The 24,314-nt window shown below is 40.4% G+C and overlaps 1 protein-coding gene across 3 annotated transcripts in view; it reads right to left on the reverse strand.

Moving 5' to 3' along the window:
- The window catches only part of LOC137655558 (uncharacterized), a 454,428-nt gene that overhangs the window by 43,568 nt on the left and 386,546 nt on the right, over positions 1-24,314 (reverse strand). For 2 of the 3 annotated variants that reach the window (XM_068389471.1, XM_068389460.1), the window contains 2 exons: positions 9,745-9,924; positions 8,199-8,413 (listed from right to left, as the gene is read on the reverse strand). In XM_068389471.1, the coding sequence (XP_068245572.1) occupies positions 8,199-8,413; positions 9,745-9,924 (395 nt within the window). The remainder of the gene's footprint in view (positions 1-8,198; positions 8,414-9,744; positions 9,925-24,314) is intronic. The other variant, XM_068389465.1, reaches the window with a different exon arrangement.

Genomic DNA, 24,314 nt, shown 5'->3' on the forward strand with positions numbered 1-24,314 from the left:
TTTTCTTTATGCAGTAATTTTTCTATTCTTTGCCTCAAGTAATACAGTTGCAGTTGAGATGTAAATCCACTAAAAATGCCCCTGACTTTTTTCCACAAAGATCAGCCAGGGCACAGTTGTTCAGCCAGACCTGATACAGTTAGCAAGTCAAAAGTTAGAAAATTATGTTAGTGACCTGAGCACTCAACTGTGGTAAGGTGGCATACTAGTGTAGTGTGCTTCCTGGATAACTTGTCCCATCTTCGACCCAATACAAGGATCCTACTTGTTTTGCAAGGTGATAAAAAATTAATATGAAGAAGATTGATTTTCTATGATATTTAAATATCAAATAAAGAAAACAGACGAACAAACACTTAAGAGTACGCTAAATTCAATATTTAAAAAGATATGAGCTGTTTTATGGATGGCTGTGGTCAACTGCCCTCCATACTGTATCTCCTAGAGACTTTATGGAGGTCGACTGACAGCCGCTCTGAGACCGCAAAGGGTTAAAATGATAATTCTGAGGATTGCCACGAAATTTGGGACCATGCCTTGCCAGAAAAACTTAAACCAAAGTGAAATCACAAAAAGCGAGGGACAATTGTGGAGGAGAGTGCACTTCACCTCTGGTCATGGTCTCTGTCTAGATGTTACAGTACAGTTGACCACACGTTGGTCGCTCACGATGTCGAACTTTGTCTTTCAACAAATTTCTGAAGATTGTTATTGGCAGAAAGGGAATTTTCTTCTTTTCTCACCACATTGTTATTGGCAGAAAGGGAATTTTCTTCTTTTCTCACCACATAATAAACCTGCTTGACTTTTGGCAGAATGACAACAGTTGCATTGCAAATCGAATTGGTGCTGAACTCCTCATCTTCTTCCCTAAAGGATAACATTGAGGCACTGGTGGAAGGGGAGGCCTGTTTGTAGGTACTCATTCATAATGCATTTCAAAGACAAATACAGCCCAACCTTTTGGTGGTGGCCATACCATCTGCCTTGAGATAGGCCCTGGCTTCTTCCCAATCCCAGTAAGGACCACCAGCAGCTTCTTGCCTCGAGATAGGCCCTGGCCTCCTCCAAATCCCAGTAAGGATCACCAGCAGCTTTTTCTCCAGAAGGTGTCTGACATCTGCTCTGCCTGTTCTTGCCCCTCCCAGGCTTTGTTCAGGAAAGGAGAGTGGGGAGCAACACAGGAGCATATTTCCTGGTTTCAAAAGGAGAATAGCATTGCCTTGTACATTCTATCACCATTTTCCATCCAAAATTGTTCCCTACCTATCTTCCAGGTTTCATCTCTGGACATATCAACATGTGGAATGACCAGTAGGAACTACTGAACCACTCACAAGAAGCTCCTTAGGTCTTCTGGCTAAAGCTTTTCTCCTTTGAGGGGAAGTGACAGATCTCGCCAACTGACCTCTTATCTTAAGGTTTGGTCAAGTGGATCTGTAGGCTATGTGAGGATGAGTGTATGAATCTATCATTATCATTCTTGTTGTAACATAGCAGGAATCCTCTGGTACTTAGGAAGCTGCTCTCCTCCACAGTGATCGAGTATTGTCTCGCCTTCAAACAGATCCTTTGACTTTGGTCAGGCGGGTCGCGGGCCCGACATGACAGCTTTCCGGTGTGATCAGATGCGAATGAACTGTCTCTGCCAGGACCTAACACCTGCTCCATTTATTCATTCATATCTTATAGCACCACTCCTGTATCCAATGGATGGCTCTGTCATTTACTTCCTGTAGATCTACATCAGAACATCCAGATTCCAGTGAGCAGCAGCAGAGGATGTGGTCCATGATCTGATGCGATTCACCACAGGGGCAATCAGTATTGGTGACATATCTCCACTTCTGAAGTCTGTTCTTGTTTTCCTGACCTTGTATCTTCCTCTATTCAAGGTGGTCCATTCCTTCTGTTAAGGGATGCTCCATAAGGTAGATGTTCACAAGGGTCAGGTAACGCTTCACTGGTTGAATTAGTCACTCCCTCCACTTCATCAATTTGTAGGCAGCATGGTTTAGATGTTCAGGACCCTCCACATAGCAAACCTTGGGGTGGTGACCCTGTTTAAATCAATTGCTACAACACGCTACATTCATACATGAGAACCAGCTCCATAGGCCAAGCAAAAGAATGATGTTACAGTAAACCCACCTTCCCAATCCCTGCCATGACATAGAGGAAGCATCCTTGCCTGTAAGAGAACTGCTCTCCTCTGCTAGGAGGGAGTAGCGAAATCCACGCGCTGACAGATACCCTTGCGGTCTGTTGAGCAAAGTGTGAGCCCTTTGAGACAGCTTGGCACCAGTTGCAGGCAACCAGTTCTACATCGACCAATTAGTAGCATCGTAAGCCAGGTAAGATTGGATTTATGGATTTGGGCTATACATAAAGCCTGAAGCAGGGGACTGTGGGTCATTCAACATTTGTACATTTAGTGTAAGACTAGTTACACTATGAGGTAAAAGTTATAAAAGTTGGACAGCAAGTGTAGCTAGGGTCCAAAGAAACACTGCAAAGACCCTTAAGTAATGCCTATAGTGCACAGCAAAAGCTGCACCAATGGCACTATCACTGTACAGGATAGGGCAGGTAAGAATAGGGAATATATGCATTTGAAAGACATAACACTCCTCTGGGATAGAGCAACGAAAATCACTCTGTAACTGACCATTCCAGCAAATAGACCTTGAGCCTAATATGACTGATACTCCTGACATAAAAACAGCAGGTAAGTCTCTTCAGGGGTCAAATACCTACACCTTCAAGGTAGTGGGAAAGGTGTTCGCCTACCTTCCCTTTCCCCTCTGGGTTACACACTAGGGTGACCTCAAGTCTAGCAGTATCCTGTTCTTCTGACTCTCGAGTAGGCATCAAGAGAGAGACTTTCTTTACAATAAGGGCCATTGAGATGACTTTAAAATGTGAGTCATTGAGATGTAATTCTCCAGCCAGAGCACCTTTCAGCAGATAGAGGGCTTTCTCCTCTACCTCTGCCAAAGAAGCTCCTGGGATGGTTGGATCTCTACTCGGAGGAGGAACAGTCCTTGCTCTAAGGAAGCTTTGAGAAGTCTTGTCTATCCTATGACTCAAGTCCTGGAGTAGGATTACCCTGATCCTGAGGGTGCTGGCACATGCACCACCTGCCAACTTGAGTAGGACATCATAATGTATTTCCCATAAGACTGTCTCTTTTCTCTGCTTCTGCAAGAGAGTGGTAGAGTTTTGTGGCTCTCTCATCATATCAACCTTATAGGGATGGGGGTTCTGTTGCCTTTGTTGTCACACAGACTTTGTTTTGAAGACCCAGCACCTATTGGTCTCAAATACCAGTTCAGGACTTTTTGGATCCTATCCCTCCAATGTGAAATTAACTCGCAGTTGCTTGGTCTCCTTTGAGGGCCCTGGAGTGTTAGTCAAAGAGGATTCAACAACTCACGCAAGTGTCACAGCCTTATCATTAATAAGAAAGAAGTGTCCTGACTGTTCCTTCTGGTTTATGATGCTGTTTGCTTGCAGAAAGACGTTGGTCAGTGTAAACAAATGCCATTTTACGGAAGAGCTCCCAATCCGGTTTACCTGTCAGCGTATATTGTGTCTAAGGCTTTTGGACCATCTTCACTTTAGGGATGTTGCTAACAGGGCTTTTAGACTCCTTTCCTTGAGCTTGAGGTGGCTGAAACTCCCAGCTCCCTCACTGGACAAGTATGCATCTCATCCAAGGTAATGCATACGGCATTAATGTCTAAAGGGGATGCAGCAGACACAGCAGTTATAAGCCAGTCATATGACTGATGCTGATGAGTTACGTGACAGAATACCTTTAAAGAAGCCACTCTTTCCTCCTCCTCACAAGGTTAAGAATGGATCAGGTTCTTGCCAAATATTTATCTCAATATACAGTACCTGGTTTGGCACTTAAAACATTATCTCCCTGTTAGGGAGGTAGGTTTTCAATGAGCTAGTACTGGCCAAGGCTGTAACAGCTTGTCTATTAATAATAAATCACATATAAACTATTTACAGGGCCTCTCATCACTGAACCCTCTATATTATAAGAATAAAGAATGAACATCATGTTCTGAATTTAGACATACTACTGAACATCACAAGGATTGAGAAATACTGTACTGTTGTGACCCTCTACTATTTCTGTTAGTTTTGATAGTACTGATACAACTATTAAGAAAAAAAAAAAGATTCATGTACTATTCGCCCTTCAAATGATTATCATAGCCAAAACAAAACTTTGCTAAGATGTATATTCCCATCAGAAAGATATGGTGGGATTGGCTTGCTAGTGTAAACAATGGTTTCCTTCAGCTGCCATTGCAATCCTGGCTTCTCACATCATCTGAGTTGCCTCAATCCCAACTGGTTACAGTTTCACCGTGGTTACAAGCTAGGTTCTTTTATATCATATTAAAAGTCAAAACTATTTGAGCAAGAGTAGCATCATTATTCCACCAAATATGCATATGGTAATTACAGGTACTGTACATCACCATTTGGAGGAATTTGTCAATCTATTCTAATTAACCCTTTTACCCCCAATGGACGTACTGGTACGTTCACAAAACTCATCCCTTAACCCCCATGGACGTACCGGTACGTCCTTGCAAAAATCTGCTATTTGCATTACTCCTGTAAAAGTATCCTGTGAGACAGCAACAAAGAGATGGAGCTGGGGGGAGAGTGACTGCTCCCCGCACTCTAGTTTTGGGGTGTTTGAATGTGCGTGGATGTAGTACGATAGAGAGTAAAAGATGTGAGATTGGAAGTATGTTTAGAAGTAGAAGGATGGATGTATTGGCCTTGTGTGAGACAAAGATGAAAGGAAAGGGTGAAGTGATGTTTGGTGAAATGTCTGGTAGAGTGTCTGAGATTGAAAGGGGAAGAGCGAGAGAGGGTGTGGCTTTATTGTTGAGTGAATGGATGACAGGTAAAGTAGTGGAATGGAAGGAGATATCATCTAGGTTAATGTGGGTAAGGGTTAGGTTGGGTAGGGAATGTTGGGCGTTTGTCAGTGCGTATGGGCCAGGTAGTGAGAAAAGTGAAGAAGAGCGGAATGAGTTCTGGAATGAATTAACTAGGTGTGTAGAAGGACTGGGTAGAAGGAATTATGTAGTTGTTATGGGTGACTTAAATGCTAGAGTGGGTGCTGGAGAGGTAGAAGGTGTCATTGGGAAATATGGCGTACCAGGTGAAAATGAGAGTGGTGAGAGACTGGTAGATATGTGTGTTGAACAAGAGATGGTAATAAGTGCTAGCTTTTTTAAAAAGAAAGATAAAAATAAGTATACATGGGTAAGAGTGGCAAATGGAAGAGTAGTAGAAAGGGCATTAATGGATTATGTGTTGATAACTAAAAGAATGTTTGGAAGATTGAAAGACGTGCACGTGTTTAGGGGTATGGCTAACGGTATGTCTGATCATTTTTTGGTGGAAGGAAAATTAGTTGTAGCAAAAGAGTGGGGGAATAGAGTAGGTGGATGTAAAAGGGAGCTAGTGAGGGTTGAAGAGCTAATAAAACCGGGGGTAAAAAGTAAATATCAGGAAAGGTTGAAAATGGCATATGACGAGGTGAGAGTAAGAGAAACTGGTAATTTAGAGGAGGAGTGGAAGTTAGCAAAAGAAAATTTTGTTGGGATTGCAAGTGATGTATGTGGCAAGAAGGTTGTTGGAGGCAGCATGAGGAAGGGCAGTGAATGGTGGAATGAAGGAGTGAAGGTAAAAGTGGAAGAGAAAAAGAGGGCTTTTGAAGAATGGCTGCAGAGTAATAGTATAGAGAAGTATGAAAAATATAGAGAGCAAAAGGTGGAAGTAAAGCGCAAGGTACGTGAGGCAAAGAGGGCAGCTGACCTGAGGTGGGGTCATGGACTGGGACAGTCATATGAAGAGAATAAGAAGAAGTTTTGGAAAGAAGTGAAGAGAGTAAGGAAGGCCGGCGCAAGAATTGAAGAGACAGTGAAAGATGGAAATGGAAGGTTGTTAAAAGGAGAGGAGGCAAGGAAAAGGTGGGCGGAATATTTTGAAAGTTTGCTGAATGTTGAGGATGATAGGGAGGCAGATATAATTGCGGTTCCAGGTGTTGAGGTGCCAGTGATGGGAGATGAGAATGAGAGAGAGATTACAATAGAGGAAGTGAGGAGAGCACTAGATGAAACGAGAGTAGGAAAAGCATCGGGTATGGATGGTGTGAAAGCTGAGATGTTGAAGGAAGGGGGTGTGACTGTACTTGAATGGTTGGTGAGATTGTTTAATGTGTGTTTTGTGTTGTCAATGGTACCAGTAGATTGGGTCTGTGCATGTATTGTACCACTATATAAGGGTAAGGGAGATGTGCATGAGTGTTGTAATTCAAGAGGTATTAGTTTGTTGAGTGTAGTTGGAAAAGTGTATGGTAGAATACTGATTAATAGGATTAAGGATAAAACAGAGAATGCAATCTTGGAAGTACAGGGTGGTTTTAGAAGAGGTAGGGGTTGTATGAATCAGATTTTTACAGTTAGGCAGATATGCGAGAAATATTTAGCAAAAGGTAAGGAGGTGTATGCTGCGTTTATGGATCTGGAGAAAGCATATGATAGAGTTGATAGGGAAGCAATGTGGAATGTGATGAGGTTATATGGAGTTGGTGGAAGGTTGTTGCAAGCAGTGAAAAGTTTCTACACAGGTAGTAAAGCATGTGTTAGAATAGGAAATGAGGTGAGCGATTGGTTTCCGGTGAGAGTGGGGCTGAGACAGGGATGTGTGATGTCGCCGTGGTTGTTTAACTTGTATGTTGATGGAGTGGTGAGAGAGGTGAATGCTAGAGTGCTTGGACGAGGATTAAAACTGGTAGGCGAGAATGATCATGAATGGGAGGTAAATCAGTTGTTGTTTGCGGATGATACTGTACTGGTAGCAGACACAGAAGAGAAGCTTGACCGACTAGTGACAGAATTTGGAAGGGTGTGTGAGAGAAGGAAGTTGAGAGTTAATGTGGGTAAGAGTAAGGTTATGAGATGTACGAGAAGGGAAGGTGGTGCAAGGTTGAATGTCATGTTGAATGGAGAGTTACTTGAGGAGGTGGATCAGTTTAAGTACTTGGGGTCTGTTATTGCAGCAAATGGTGGAGTGGAAGCAGATGTACGTCAGAGAGTGAATGAAGGTTGCAAAGTGATGGGGGCAGTTAAGGGAGTAGTAAAAAATAGAGGATTGGGCATGAATGTAAAGAGAGTTCTATATGAGAAAGTGATTGTACCAACTGTGATGTATGGATCGGAGTTGTGGGGAATGAAAGTGATGGAGAGACAGAAATTGAATGTGTTTGAGATGAAGTGTCTGAGGAGTATGGCTGGTGTATCTCGAGTAGATAGGGTTAGGAACGAAGTGGTGAGGGTGAGAACGGGTGTAAGAAATGAGTTAGCGGCTAGAGTGGATATGAATGTGTTGAGGTGGTTTGGCCATGTTGAGAGAATGGAAAATGGCTGTCTGCTAAAGAAGGTGATGAATGCAAGAGTTGATGGGAGAAGTACAAGAGGAAGGCCAAGGTTTGGGTGGATGGATGGTGTGAAGAAAGCTCTGGGTGATAGGAGGATAGATGTGAGAGAGGCAAGAGAGCGTGCTAGAAATAGGAATGAATGGCGAGCGATTGTGACGCAGTTCCGGTAGGCCCTGCTGCTTCCTCCGGTGCCTTAGATGACCGCGGAGGTAGCAGCAGTAGGGGACTCAGCAGTATGAAGCTTCATCTGTGGTGGAAATGTGGGAGGTTGGGCTGTGGCACCCTAGCAGTACCAGCTGAACTCGGCTGAGTCCCTGGTTAGGCTGGAGGAACGTAGAGAGTAGAGGTCCCCTTTTTGTTTTGTTTCTTGTTGTTGTCGGCTACCCCCCAAAATTGGGGGAAGTGCCTTTGGTATATGGATGGATGGATTGATAACTTTTTGAGAAACTTCAGGCATTTTCCAAAATAATGAGACCAACCTGACCACTCTATGACGAAAATAAAGGCTGTCAGCTCAATCTAAAAAAAAATATATTGCAAAATGTGCTTGAAAAATAAAAATGCCTGGGGGTTAAGGGCTGGAAAGTTTCAAATAGCTTGGGGGGGTAAAAGGGTTAAAAGTATTTGCCAGTCTATTCTATTTTAAAAGAATTATCTAGTTTGAAAATTTTTGTCCTAAAAAATCCTTCACATAGAAGTCCCTGATTTCTCTTACTTGTACTGCTTGAATAACTTGTCCTGGTTCAATGTTGGATCTTGATCTCATCCTCCTCAATCTTCTTGCAGCTGTTGTTGTTGCAGAAGTAGATGAGGATGCATTAGCAGATGGTGGGTTTTCCTTTGTGGCTTCACTTGAATTGGAGACATTTAAATTACTTTTCCTCCATGGACTTTTATCCTTTTCTTTAGATGGTAAAGGAGACTGGGCTTCTGGAAAAAGTTCAGTGTAATAAATTTTGATTTTTTTTTCTTTCCATAATAAAAAATATATAAACAGACTGCTGCAGTAATTGCTGTGAGGATTGCTTGTAACCGAGAATTTCAATTACATTTATATTAGCTGTAAAATCAGTGTGAATCAGAGAACTATATCAACAAATTTAGTAGGACAAGATATTTTGACTTATTACTGTTAAGATTGCTTGTATCCAAGAATTTCAATATAATTTATATTAGCTGTAAAATCGGGGTAAATCAGAGAACTATCAATAAATTTATTACGAAAAGTTATTTTGAGTCATTACTGTAAAGGTTGCTTGTAACCAAGAATTTCAATATAATTTATATTAGTTGTAAAATCAACATAAATCAGAGAACTATATCAACAAATTTAGTAAGACGAGTTATTTTGAGTCATTACTGCAAGAATTTCAATATCATTCATAATTTACTAGCTGTAAAACCAGTGTAAATCAGAGAACTGTATCAACAAATTTAGTAGGACAAATTAGTTTGAGTCATTACTGTAAAGATTGCTTGTAACCAAGAATTTCAATATAATTCATATTGGCTGTAAAATCAGCATAAATCAGAGAAATATATCAACAAATTTAGTAGGACAAGTTATTTTGAGTCATTACTGTAAGTATTGCTTGTATCCGAGAATTTCAATATCATTTATAATTTAATAACTGTAAAATCAGCATAAACCAGAGATCCATATAAACTAATCTAGTAGGACATGCTATTTTGAGTCCATATAAATATTGCAAAAATTCAATTTACATGTGTTAAACATACAGTATGTAATGATTATTTAGTATCAACATTTTCATCTCATTACATTTCACTCTAACAAGTGATAAAGATGTTGCTGCAAAATAATTACTACATGCTGTACTCTGCAAGTTAAACTTGAGAAAGCCCAGTAACGTCACAGTTATGGACACATGTAAAACAAGATGAACACAAAACAAATAACATAATGTAAGTGTTATGATGTCAATTAAACTTCATACCTGAGAATGGCAAATCTACAAATGACATGATAAAATAAATCAGTAGCAAAATGTGCAATTCAAGTTTTAATTTTTTTTATTTATTACAGGGCTATTTGTTTATTCCTAGATAAGGTTTATTTATAAACCATGCATATCTATTGATGATGCTTTTCAACTTTAAAAATTATACATTTGCCTAAAGCTACAAAATCAAACTAATAAATAAAATTTGCAGATCCTGTGCTGTGATATATATTGAACTCCAAGGTTTCCGAAGTGAGATTACCCAATGCAAAATAAAATTTATTGAATACAACAAACCTTCAATAGCTTCCATTGCACCAACAACATCTGTTTTCTCCACAGAGGGTCTCCAATCCCTATAAACACGTTGGTAACCACCTTGGGTTTCCTCTGATGGCTGGTCCTCTGGAAGAGTTCCCAGAGAAGGGCCTATACCACTGCTGCTCCCTAAACCAGTATTACCACTGCCACCCTCATCTATGAAAGGATAAGAATTAGTTCCAACAAAAACTGATACATTGAAATTGTGTATTCTCCACTGAAATTTGGCTATTACACATAGTCTATACAATACTAAAAATAGAAAGTTGATCTCAGCACTCCAAAGTTCAAGAAAACAAGAAAAGATATCAGTAGTCAGTTATTTAGACATCTGCCTTACTACAGCAGCTTACAATCTTTAGAGGATATTCTCAATTCAACAGGAATTTCATGTTAGATTTATTACTGACAGAAGATTCCAAACACCCTAAACTATTATAACATGTACTGTGCAATAGATGGTAAAAACTATAAATGTCAAATTTTTAAAACTTGTATTACTGTACAGTACATTATAATAAAATAGACACTGTTGTCTACATCAGTATCTACTGAAAATAAATAGTTGAGCAATTCTTTAAAGAACAAATGGTTTGAGGAGCAAATAATTATTTTCTTCAAGCTGTGAAATCACCTGTAGCAATGTTGCAATAGGTAATCCCTTGTTTATTCTGTGGGTTTCATCTTGTCCTAGGAACCTAACAGTGCATCTAATTTAGTGTATAAGGATTGGTTGTCCAAATATACATTCAGGAATGATAAATATCTTTACTGTACCATACACTAGCAATTTTTTCATTTCAAGAAATGAAATTTAAACTTGTTGCATGGTGTTGATTTATCGGGTTACTGATTAGAATATAGAGAGGGCATGAATGCTGCCTTCCAGACCCAAAAATTGCACTCGGCTGATACGCTAAATATTAAGTTGTTACCATTCACAGGTACTCTACCTCTATTTTCAGAATTATTAGCCATAAAATAGAATATTGCAATACTGTATCGTTGGTTATTGCAGACCGCATATTACTTTACAGCAAAAGAAAGACAGGAAAAGGGAAGAAATCTAAATATTTATGAAGGCTAAATATTTGCAACTAATGTCTACATTTTCTTCCTCATTCTCTGCCTACTGCACAATGCAAAATACATCAATGATAGGAAGTATGTTGGAGGAAATTAGTTTATTTTAATTAATTTAAATATTTTGCTAACATCATGCATGTTTTCCCTGCAAAATTATTCAGTAGCTACATTTCAGCTTTTATCAAATTAAAGGCATTTAGATGTATATTTAATGCAAAGAATGATAAAAATGTTTCTGGTGAATAATTTTTACTTGCTCTAGTTATACTGTTCTAAAAAAAAAAGTCTAGTAATGTCAAATTGATAAATTTATGCCTATCATACTATACATAAAATTGGATGCACTGTTGATCAATAGGTTTCCAGGCCCCAATAACACATTCAGATTTATTTGTTTATTGGGCAGGACTGTCATTCACAGAACATGAAATTAATAACCTTGCCACAGAATGGAGATGTTTATTAACAAAGGTGGGGTCATCTAATACCAACCTCAGAAACAGCTGACAACAGCTAAATTGTACACCTTATTGGCTCTTATTCTTTTTATGGTAAACTAAAGAAAATTATAGGAATGTTTGTAATTTATAACAATGTCAATTGAGATTATGGTAAAGTAATAAGGATCCAGACTATTTTAGTGTATGAATGCTGTAGTTGTGATGTATACAGTACTATTACAAAAGTGTTTTGTTTCAATAACCATTAAAATGTTCAGTTTACCAACATATAACAAAAATATTGTCAAAATGAAAAACTTAAAACTAGGAGCTGGTTATCCTCTAACAGTGTTTCCACTTTGAAATGATAATGCTAAATAATTAAGAATGAAGGAATCAAGATAATTTCAACCACTATTCCTATAAAGACATGAGAGGGTATGGTAAAACAGTATATTTACATGTACATGTTAACATAAGAATGAAAAGCATTTAATATTCAAATACTTCATCTTGAATACGAGAAAATATCCTTTAAGACTGTGCATTTGAACTAGACTTACAGCAAAGTTTTGGGTATATCAGTCATGAAGCTGCAAAATTAAGACAAGGTTGAAATTGTTTAAAACTAGGAGTGTTAAGGCATCAGGTAAAAAGAAAGTCTTGAAGGATACATCAACCGTTCTCCATGTAACTGGGAGTACTAATCACAGTACCTTTACCTATTGATACTCAAACTGGGTGCTACTAGTGAGATGAAAGACATTTGAACAGATATAAATTGCCATCAAGAGACAGAAAGAGAGGCCTCTAAATGACAGATTGCTGGTATAGCATAAATTAAGGAAGAACTTCAGCAGCTCTCATTTATGAAGACAGAAAGGTCAAGTAACAGTACTGAGAGCACTCTGTACAGTATTGCACATTACATTAAATCAGTTTGAATTTAACATGGCGGAAATATATCTTTTACATATAATTAGGGCAAGTCACTTTATACTTTTGCAATCAAACTAAAAATTTCATAGCCAAACAATTTTACAGTAATAAATGCCAAACAGAAAACACTTTTATCTCAAACTGCATAACTATTAAGGCCTTTCCACATTATCAGTTATGCCCGACGGGCAAATAGTGATACCAGATCCTAATGGGTAGTGAGAATGAGGTTGATGACGTCAGAAGCGGGAAAACCACAGGCAAGGATCTGACAGCAAAAAGTGCTATCAGATGGAGTAGAGCTTACAATCTCTACTCATTCAGATGGCAAAGACGCGGGCAAAGAGAATACAGCAGACACTAATAACATATAATGATAATAATCACTAGAAGGTACTCAAATCACAAAGAAAAGTGCATTTGGGCCACTTGTCACCTTACAGGCATTAAGCTATGTTATTTTATAAAATATCCTTAACAACAATTCGAAAGAAATAAGTATTTCTACCAACCTTATTTCTATAAAATTTTCTTTAAAAAAACCTTATAATATTTACAGTTTTTCTAAATCGTAACTTTTATATTCATTTTAATATGACTTTACAAAAACAGATCAAATGTAATTTGTGTAACAAATCAAACCAATAGAGGTGAGGGCACACAAACAAACCTCTCTAGACTTCCAATAATGGAAAACTAAACTAATTATACAAGCTAATAAAGTTGGCAATAGGAGAAATTGCTCAAGATTCCTGAATTACAGGCATGTCTTATTGCCTTATTTTATGTTTGGGTTTCCCCTGGTCCCTCAGTGTGAGGCACCTCGTATATCCACCAGTGAGTTGCTAATGCATCTTCCGGTGTATTTAGCATCTTCTAGTCTTGGATGGTCTGGGATACATCTTGGGTATTAATCGAGCTTATTCTTAAACACATCTGCGCTCACTCCTGATATGTTTCTTAGATGAGTTGGCAGTGCATTAAATAGTCGCTGCATTATCGATGCTGTTGCGTAGTGGATTAATGTCCTGTGCGCCTTCCTTAGTTTTCCTGGTATAGTTTTGGGCACTATTAATGTACCTCGGCTTGCTCTTTCTGATATTTTTAGCTCCATGATGTTTTCAGCAATTCCTTCAATTTGCTTCCATGCTTGTATTATCATGTAGCATTCTCTTTTCTTTTCTAGACTGTACAGTTTTAAAAATTGCAGTCTTTCCCAGTAGTCAAGGTCCTTAACTTCTATTCTAGCAGTAAAGGACCTTTGTACACTCTCTATTTGTGCAATATCCTTTTGGTAGTGTGGGTACCATATCACATTGCAGTACTCGAGTGTACTACATACATAAGTTTTGTAAAGCATAATCATGTGTTCAGCTTTTCTTGTTTTAAAGTGTCTGAATAGCATTCCCATTTTTGCTCTACATTTAGCCAACAGTGTTGCTATTTGGTCGTTGCATAACATATTCCTGTTTAACATTAACCAACGTCTTTAATTGCTTCCTTGTTTGTGATTTTCTCGTTATTAGGTCCCCTGTATGCATATACCATTCCTTCTATGTTTCCATAGTTTTTTGTTTGTGATTTTCTCGTTATTAGGTCCCCTGTATGCATATACCATTCCTTCTATGTTTCCATAGTTTATTGATTTGAATTTACCTGAGTTAAATACCATCGTATTTATCTCCGCCCATTCATATATTTAGTTTAGATTTCTTTGTAATGAGTTCCTAGCTTCATCACAAGTAATTTCTCTACTTATTCTTGTGTCATCGGCGAAACTTCTCACTACAGAGTCTTTAACATTACAGTCTATGTCTGAGATCATAATAAGAGAGAGAGAGAGAGGTTTATTTTGGTAAAAAAATTAACAATCAAAATCATGTGAATCTCCCTAGAATTGAATTCTTTTTTAACGCAGAATAGTTTATGCACAATTCTAAATCTTTCCTTGAACTATCATCTCTTATGTGCTATCTTAACACAGTGTCACCATCAGTGAGAAAAGAAGTGTCAACAAAACACCACTATTTCATTAGTAGTGGAGACTGAGCAGCCTGTCCCTGATGTATTATACTCGTGTAAGATTTATATGAAATCTCAAGCAGACTGGAAAGGGATTTTGCATGATCTTTTGAGCTTGAATTGGTCACAATTGTATAGTAGTGTTGATCCTGTTGTCCCTGTTGTCCCTTTGAATAAAAATCTAGTCAACATAATGGATAGGCGTATCCCTTCTCGTGTGCTAAGGTACCGAGTGAAGAACAAACCATGATTCGATGATGATTGTAGACATGCTTATTTGGAGAAGCAGGAAGCATATCATCTTTGGAAGGGTAACAAAACAGATTTGAACTGGAATAACTATACTTTGCTCAGAGAGTTTATGCTTCAACTGAAAAGCAATACAATTTAACCATAAAGGAAACCCTTTCTGATACAACCCAGGAGCATAAGTGGTGAACTACCTTAAATGGCAAAGAAAAAGGCAACCCGTTTGGCAGATGTGTTTGACAATAAACAGGGTAATGAGAAACTCAAATTTCCTCATTCCTGTTTTCCTGAGGCTAAACTAACTAGTTTATCTTTTGGATCCAGTGAAATTAAAGCTCTGTTGATGGTCCTTGATGCTTATGGAGGTGTAGACCCAAATGGTATTTTTCCTTTGTTTTTTCATAAAGACTGCAGATTTCTTAGCTCCAAAGTTATTTGTCATTTTGTGCAAGTTAGCAAGAAGAGGACCTTTTAGCACTTGTTAGAGAATTGGTAATATTACTCCACTATGTAAATGTGTTTCTGGTAGCTCAAGTCTAAATGATTACCGCCCAATTTCCATAACTCCCATATTATCTAAACTTTTTGAACGTCTTAATAGGTTTGTTGAAGGTAATCGTCTGTTCCCTAGTTAGCAATTTGGCTTTCGTAAAAGCCTTTGAGCATGTGATGCCCTTCTTACAGTCTCCAAGGCTGTACAGAAATCCCTTGATGGTGGTCAGGAAGTTCGTATGATTGCCCTTGAATTTTGTGCTGCCTTTGACCATGTTAATCATGAGGCCCTTGTTTTCAAACTTAAACACTTGGAAGTGGGTGGGTCGTTTCTTAGCATCATTATTGAGGTTTTGAGTAATAGATCGCAAAAAGTTGTTGTTGATGGGCATCATAGTGAGTATAGGAATGTGATATCTGGTGTTCCTCAGGGTAGTGTTCTTGGACCATTAATTTTTATACTATATACACATGACATGTGGTTTGGCCTAGAAAACAAGCTTGTTGCATATGCAGATAATGCTACTCGCTTTGCATCAATTTCATCTCCTGAATGTAGATCTGGGGTTTCTGAATCCCTTAATAGACTTAGCTAAAATTAATGCACGGTGCAAATTATGGGGTATGAAGTCGAATCCTAACAAACCTAAAGTATATTGTTAGTAGGTCAAGGACAGTGGCTCCTCAACATCCAAATCTCAGCATTGATAATGTTTCTTTAACTCTGTTCACTTCACTAAATCCCGTCCGAAATTCTCCGGGTTGGGTCCTGCATCTGATATCGCCATTCTCTCCCGAGACTCCTATCCAATGCCATCTGTGCCAGCTGCTGAAATGTCTCGCCTCTATTTGCTTTCTTGAAGGTTTTCACCCATGAACCTCTTGATACTATTGACACTCTTTAACTCTATACAACTCTTAAAATTTTAGGTATGATTCTCAACAGCTAATTTACTTTTGAGAAACACATTAGGTTTGTGTCTTCTTTAATTGCATAAAAAATTGGCCTATTGAGAAAGTCTTCAAAGATTTTCGGTGATCAATCTATTCTGAAGAAGTGTTTTAATTTTTCATTCTACCTTGTTTTGAGTATTGTTCTCCTGTCTGGTCTTCAACTACTTTTTCTCATTTCAATTTGCTTGACAGGAACTTACGGTCTATTAAATTTCTTATTCCTGATCTAGATATTAATATCTGCCACCGTCGTTGATTTAGTTCATTATGCATGTTGCGTATAATTATGACCATCCTTTACATTTAAATCTTCCTGGACAGTTTCATTCTGTTCGTAATACTAGGCATGCAGTTAATTCTGTTCGTCAGGCCTTTTCCATCATGAGGCTCAATACTACACAGTACTATATAAGTTTTATTCCAGCTGTGACCAAGTTGTGGAATGATCTTCCTAATTGGGTAGTTGAATCAATAAACTTCAAAAGTTCAAACTTGCACCAAATGTTTTTATGTTGAACAGGCTGACATAAGTCTTTTTATAGTTTATATATGAAGTATGTTTTAATGTTGTTAATGTTTTTAAAATATTTTATTTTAATTAATCAGTAGAACTTCAAAAGTTCATACTTCCAGCAAATGTTTTTATCTTGAACAGGCTGACATATGTCGTTTTATAGTTTATATATGAAGTATCTGTTTTAATGTTTTTAAAATATTTTATTTTAATTGCTCATTACTTCTTATATTGTTCATTTTTGGGCTCGATCCATGTCGTCCTGATGGAAGTTCCTTTAGGCAGCTTCCTACTGTATAATATTTCTGAGAGTGATATTACAAGAGAATTACCGTCAGGTATCATGGGGTTCTAACCCCCAGAACGACAATCCTAAGATATCGTGTATAATCAGTATCCGTAGATAACCATAGATATCTGCACCCCAAATGGACTTAATCCAGTCTAGGAATCTAAGGAGGAGGATAGGTGAGGAGCCATTACATATCCTCTCCCTTCATAGTACTACTCGTCCCTGATAAACTCATTCTAATTTTCGGAGCTTACCTACGCGTTCGTTTCTTTGTCAAGAGCGCCTTTTCTCTAATTTTGGGAGTTGTTTCCTTACATGATGGCCTCCCTTTAGTCGGCAAAGTTGTGTAACCACCTCTTTCAGTTTGATTTAACTGTAACTGATTTTGATCCCTTCGGGAAGTGGTTATTTGACCTTTTCATGGCGATGAGGGAGCGGGGCGCTCCAAGTCCAGCTAGCTTTTGGCCGCCATTTTGTGTGCGTTTCTGCCCTTGTTATTTTATTTCACTAATGTTACGTTAGCTGGCTTTACATTGGCGTTGCGATGCCTTGAACTCTGCTTTGTGTTTCCTTTTTTTTATAGTAGTTTTAGTTTTATGGGTGTTTGTCCTGGCTAACCTAGCTTAGAAAGTGGTGGTTTTGTCAGAGACGGGTTCGCGATAGCGATTAGGCTGTTCTTACTGGTCTTGTGGCAGCGGTCTACTTACCTTTAAAGGGTTTTTCCTCGGTTATACTAGTTTTCTGACCCTATTGTGCCTACTGCCTTCGATTCTCTGTTTTTTTCGGCCTGTAAGGTTTAGCCTAGCCCTCGTTGGCGAATACATTGGTCTGCAATGCTGCATTCATCCACGATCTCCCATGCTAGGACTTTGCAGTCTTTTTGAGTTCCCTTTTACGAAGGGTGAGCTCCTCTTGTCTGTGCACAGACTTTTCTGTACTGCTGTTCTATCATAGCCTCTGGGATTTCTCGATAGACCGCGGCATTGACCTTTTAGGCTTAGCCTAGCCCTTGTTGGCGATTGGATTAGCCCTCGTCGGCAAATCCTTTGGCCGCTATGCTACATACGTTCTTGATCTCCCATGGTTGGACTGTGCAGTTTTTTGGAGTTCCCCTTTGTGAAGGGTAATCTCTCCTTATCGGTGTTCCGACTTACCTGTTCTGCCGTTCCTTCATAGCTTCTGGGATTTTGAGATTTACCTATGGCATCGACCTATTAGGATTAGCCATTCTGCATTCACTTGTGATCTCTCGTGCTAGGACTGTGCAGTCTTTTGGAACTCCCCTTTGCGAAGGGTGATGTCATCATGTCGGTGCGCCGACTTGCATGAACTGCCGTTATTTCTTAGCCTCTGAGATTTCTCGATCGGACGGCGGCCGCCGTCTCTGACGGCGTGGCATTTATTTTGATCCACGGGTATAGTTTCTCCATGTCGACACCTCTCTTTTTATCCTAGTCTTTCCAGGACGGACTTTGCACGGAATTTATTATTATGTGACCTTCCATGGCCATTGGTATGCTTCTCCCTGAGGGGTGAGCTATCAGACTGACGACAGTGCCAGTGTCTGCGGCTTTGCCGCCACCTTTTGGCACACTATCCTATTGTACCTGTACTGGCGATGCGTCGCTGCTTGCGGCAGTGCCTCCACTGGTGGCGCTGCCTTCAGCTACGGCATGGTTTTTTCTGCAGGAACCATTGCCGTTTTTCTCTGCCGCTCTAAACACCTTTGCCCCTAACAGTTATGCCGTTACTGGCGGCAGGACTAGTACTAGTCTGTAGGAGGGGTTGACTGTACCAGCGCCTTAAGTCACATAGGAGGCTGGCGGCGATGATTTTACCCCCTAGCGATGCCGGTGCTTCCGGCAACGCTAGTATATCTGACGTACATGCCTATGGCAACGTTTGAATAACGGTTATGTCGCCACCTTTCGACACCCAAATATAGATTTTTCCTACGTCAAAATCTGTTTTATAGTACCCGTTCTGGCGATATGTTGCTGCTTACGGCTGTGCCGCCACTGGCGACACTGCCTATCGTTTGGCAAGGTGTTTTCTGCGGAATCCCTTAACCGTTATCTCCGCCGCCCTTGGGCACTTTTGCCACTGATGGCATTGTCGTTACTGGTGGTGGGGTTAGTACTAGTCTATGGGTGCAGATATCGGTACCAGTGCCTTTGGGCACACAAGATGTTGGTGGCAATTCCGTTCTCCCCTGGGGTTGCCGGTACCTTTAGGGCACAGGCCTTTCTGCCCTTTTTTATCTGAGACCATCTTACATAACTAAGATGAGTTCTCTACTTACTGCAGGTGAATTCTACAACAGACTAACATTTGAAGTTTCTTTATGTAGGTTGGGCCTGGGAACTCCTTCTTCGAAAGGGTCCTAGGCTCCTGCTTTGAATAACCACTACATATGGTTATTGGTTTTCTACCAATTTGTCCATTTTTCTTTGAAGGTGTGGATTGTATAGATGGTTGGTAACTCTATAGGCTAGTTATCCCTCTTGAGCTTTTTCTATTGAGGTTATAACCTTGCTTTTATAACCTATGGGTTGCTTTAGACTCTTGCTCATTAATCGATGCGTCGATTGCTTAATTATTAAATTTACCCTACCGTTGCCCTCTAATTGGCCATTTCTCTGCGGAGATATTGGAGCAACGGTTCTTTCCATGAGCATTTCCCCAACCCTTTTTCCCCTTTTTGGGCCTATAGCAACAGACCTTTAGGGTTTTTTTCCAATCCCACGTTCTTTTTAGGGGAATGGACATTTCGTAATGTATCTCCTTTTTTCTCACCAATGGCATTTACACACAATTTGGGGATTACTATTCCCTCAATTGTTTACGTGGAGTGTTAATGACCCATTTCTTTTGGGTTTTGGTGTCTGCTAGAGGATGTGGTACTCATTTGAACCCTTTTCTCCTCACAGGCGGTGCCTACATGGGGATACACTGTTGAGTGCAGATTTGTGTCAGAGCTGTGAGACATCCCTGTGGTCTCGATATTTTCCGCACACATGCGAAGTGTCGGGAGTATGAAAGGCCCAGTATTGTACTGGGACCATCAGGATTGCAGTGTTTGTAAGGATTTACTTCACTCCAGATGGGTCTCTGAGGATACCTCCGGTGACGACTGCATGTTTTTTCCGCAGTACCTTTGCACCTGGGTAAGAGGATGAGGTAGCCTGATCTCATCAAGGATTCAGTGGTGTCTACCAATTCTGACTCCACTATGTCATCGGTCCCCTGATCTACGGTTAGGATTGCCCATTTCTCCTCCCAACATCTTCTGCTAAGCTCATGGAGCCCCCCAGTTCCCGAGTACCTTATGTACTGTACTATAATACATCTGGTACTTATGGCTAACAGGAAAGCCTTCATGGAGGGGAATTAGTAATACCAGGTGATGGTCTTCAAGGCCTCATGTGAAGAGATACAGGCCTTGGAGAAGAAAGAGAAGTTGCCTAGATATAAGGTTTGGCACTTCTAGCTACCTTTTTGCACGCAGCAATGATGACGGCAGTGGGTATCAATTTACAGATTGTCGACTTTGGTAAGAGCTTGGCCTCCTTTGTGGCCCTGGACAAAGTGGTCTTCCACTTTGTTTCGAAGAGCTACATCTGTGGAGTTGAGCCTTTTGTGAGGGTAAGCCTCTCTGAGCTTTGGAAGAGTGCAAACTAGTCTCGCCTTTCTTACCACACGATTCCATCCACTAGACCAATGTCCAGTTTACTTTTGCCGAGAGTAAATCGGATACAGATGCAGCCGGCCACCAATTTTTTGAGAAGCTGCCCAGGATTCCTGAACACCTCCTTAAGTCTGAGTCGTAGACCAGATAATGGTTGTCAGTGTTGATGTCTCTGCAGTGCTTTATGGGAATGATGATCGGGCATTTTGCAGGTGCCTTCGTCCTTCCTTGCTGGCAAAAACTCATGTCGACACCTTTATGAAAGACCTTTATGCTTCTTTTCAGGTCTGTCGAGCCTGTAGTGAGCATGTACTTGATACAGCTACCATCCGCCACGAGCTGAAATGTTTCTCGCCTCTTGCATCTGGGGAAAAGACCTGTTTCCTTAGAGGAAAGTTATGGATAAGGCTGTCACAGAGCTTAGAGCCTTTTTCTGAACTGGGGGATCTCATTGAAGAGGTAGTTCACCCCTGGAAAGGCCTCACAAACTGACTTATCATGGTAAGTCGTTTGTTGTTTCTTATGCCGCTATCCCTCAGAATGTCTACGCTGTGCCCTTATAAGTGGTGTCACAGTCCCTGGCTTTCCACCCTGTGTATGAGTGAGGGTTGTCTTCTGAGGCCGTCTTGACAGTGGAGGCAAGTCCAGAGATCGTGGACTTTGAAACGGCAGTGGAGGTAGCGGTTCATGTCCTCAACACAAAATAATGAAGGCCTCCAGTTGGGGGACGGTTAACCTTGTTCAAGTATTGTGGGTTCTTCAGTCCTTGAACACAGAATGTCATTTCCAACGGTTTTGCTTGGAAGTAGTAACAATGGCCACCACAGTTCAGGAGATTCTTCCAGGAACATCTTGTCTGGAACAGTATGCATATGATCTCTAAAGAGGGGAGTTATCTACTGCGTGAGATCTATGAGATTTCAAGATCGTCTATTTAGTGTGCCCAAACGGTTTCGAGCTTACCTCAAACTATTCTCGTCTTGTCTGCTCTAAACCTGTTCGTTCAGTGGGACAGGTTCCGGAAGTTGGCTATTTCGCAGATATGGACCTCGCCACCCTTAGAGGCTTTCGCTGTCTCTATGGATTTTACTGACGTCTTTGTATTGTCGGTTAGTCGACACTTATCCCCCTACCTTGGTTGCAGCCTGTGGAGAAGGGTCTACGTAATCAGAGGTATGCCATTCAGGCTCGGCATCGCTCTGATGGTTTTCACGAAGTTTACTGACGTAGACGTACAAAAACTGCGGTAAACAGGCTTTCAAGTAGAGGCGTACCTAGGTGACTGGCTTGTGTGAGTTCCCTTAGCACAGAGTGCTCGGAAGCAGCCAATTGAGTTTTTGGTTCTTCTAGTCCCTTGGACTTCAAACCAACCTTGAGAAATCAGAACTGACACCAGCTCAGGACTTCCCGCGGTTGGAAATTTGTTGTGACTTTAAGTCTCACTCCCGTTCCATTCCTCCCTCTAAGGGAGAGGAAATAGAGACGTCAGTCAAGTCCCTGATCTAGTCAGGGATGATCACCAGGCACCGCTCAGAGGAGGTTCGAGGATCTTTACATTTCACGAATTTTGTCCTCTATGTACGACTCAAAGATACAAACAGAGTTTGGGGAAGGAGAGCCTCCAACGCTCTTCCTGACCATCAGAAAATGACCCCGGTTTTACTGCGGAAGCAACTTAGACCGTGGTGCACTGCCATAAGTCTTTCACAGATGTTGCTGTTGCGCTTTCCTCCTCCAGTAGTGACACTTTGTTCGGATGCCTCGTTGGGAGGTTGGGTGGGTCATAACCCACCCAAGAAAGTGCAAAGCTGTTGGTCTTAGAAATTTAACAATACCACATCAATATTCTGGAGTCCATGGCAGTCTTCTTGTCCCTCATGAACTTATACCTGAAGGAGAAAATTTATATCCACTTAAAACCTCGTTAACTGAGTTATAGTCTATTGATTCAACAGACAAGAATCGAGGTCTCCTCAATTTAACTATATAATGATAACCGTCTTTACGTTGGATCAGAAGAAAGGTTGGCATTTGTCAACGTCTCTCCTTCAGTGAGATCAAATCTCTGGCCTTCAAGTGGATCTGTTTGTAATGAGCTTCAGCATGATATTTCCCTGTTAGGTAGCACCAAAAGTAGTTCAAGCAGCAGTGGGCATGGACATTAAAGTTCGTTAATGTCCCTGGATGGGAGTCGTTGGACGACGATATGCCTGTTTCCACTGTTTAACCTCCTCGTGAAGGTTTTAGACAGGCGTCGATCTTTCAAGGGATGGCAGCTCTGGTGGCTTCTTGGTAGCCAATGAGCAACTGGTTTCCCATGGTCACGGATTTGAATCCTAACTTGTGCCGTGACCAACTCGATTCTGTCTCAAGATGGACAGCAGGGGATTGTTTATGCTTCATCATGGAGATCATACAATCCTCATCTCGTGTTTGATTTCACCCTATTCCTGGGAATGAAATTGAAAATTCAACGTGATAAGTGGGTATTTGTGGAAACTATGAGTCGACTAACACCATGACTTAGTATGAAACAACATGGACCAAATGGGTCAAATATGTCAAAGACATATATCCAGGGTTGATTACTATGGATTTTTGTTTAATTTTCAAGCTTACTTTGCATGCTTAACGTCTAGCCTCCTCCATGATTTCGTCGTACACTTCGGACCTCACTAGATCTATACCATACACCTTTGATGTCAAATTTTACTCGGATCTCTTCAACAAAGTTCCGAAGGTTTATGCAATGTTACGGCTGTTGGCTACCCTGAAACCTATCTCTTGGTCTTTGGACAAAGTTTTGCAATTCACTTCGGACATAGGCAATCAAAAGGCTTATATTCTTGATCTCACTTAGAAAGTCATCTTCTTAATTGTGATGGCTTCCGGTGCTCGGGTTAGTGACATTGCAATGATTTCTAGAGACGAAAAATACATTGAATTTGTGGATAATGGTGAGGTTAATTTATACCCTGATCCCACTTTTCGGACTAAAAATTAACTTCCCTTTTCACCTTGGGGTCTATGGAAAATAGTTCCCCTTCAAGGTGATCCTTTCCTTTGTCTAATACACTGCCCAAAAGTGTATTTGGTAAGAACAGTGCAGTTTAAGGGTAGTCTTTTGTTTCAAAATGATACAGTGGGGTCTGATTTGTCTCTAAACCAGTTACGAAATAAGATTACTGTATTTACTTTATATGAAGAGCAGACCCGGCTCGTAAGACTTCGGGTCTTGGCCCTAAAGATGCGACTTCCTTCTTGAACTTTTTCCAGTATATGTCCATTGAGGGACTGCAGACATATACTGGTCGGAAGTCCACTTGGGTTTTCTTCAGGCATTAAATGAAGCAATTGGAGGAGACATGTCATTTTGTGGTGGTTGAGGGGGTATTATCAATCCTGCGGCAACGACGTAGCCCACAATGCGTCCTAGGGCACTCCTTCAGCTCGTTATTAGCAATGGGTAAACAAGTTTTTGCTTCAGGGAAAAAAGAAAAAATGCACTTCATCATTTCCTTTCCAGGTTCCCAGGTGTCTTTACGATGCTTTGTGTGTTCCTTCAGTGCTACAGACTAACTGTCTAAATGTCATTATGCTACTGTATACCTCATTTGGTTTGGGTGATTAACCCCTTGTTTGGTACAGACGTTATCATGTGCCTCTTGATCAGGTTTACCTTGTCATAAGTTTCCTATGGTTCCTTATGTCATGTATTTGCCCCCTTATGCTACCTTATGTATGGGTAGGGATGGGATGCATTTATTTTGTACAAAAATTTTCCATGTGAGGTTAATGATGGTTGCTTGCTAACCTTGGCACTGATTATTGTGAGTAAAAGGCTGTGAATTGTTCCATGACTTTTAGTTT

The sequence above is a fragment of the Palaemon carinicauda genome, chromosome 1 (assembly GCF_036898095.1).
Source record: "Palaemon carinicauda isolate YSFRI2023 chromosome 1, ASM3689809v2, whole genome shotgun sequence".
NCBI classification, from domain to species: domain Eukaryota; kingdom Metazoa; phylum Arthropoda; class Malacostraca; order Decapoda; family Palaemonidae; genus Palaemon; species Palaemon carinicauda.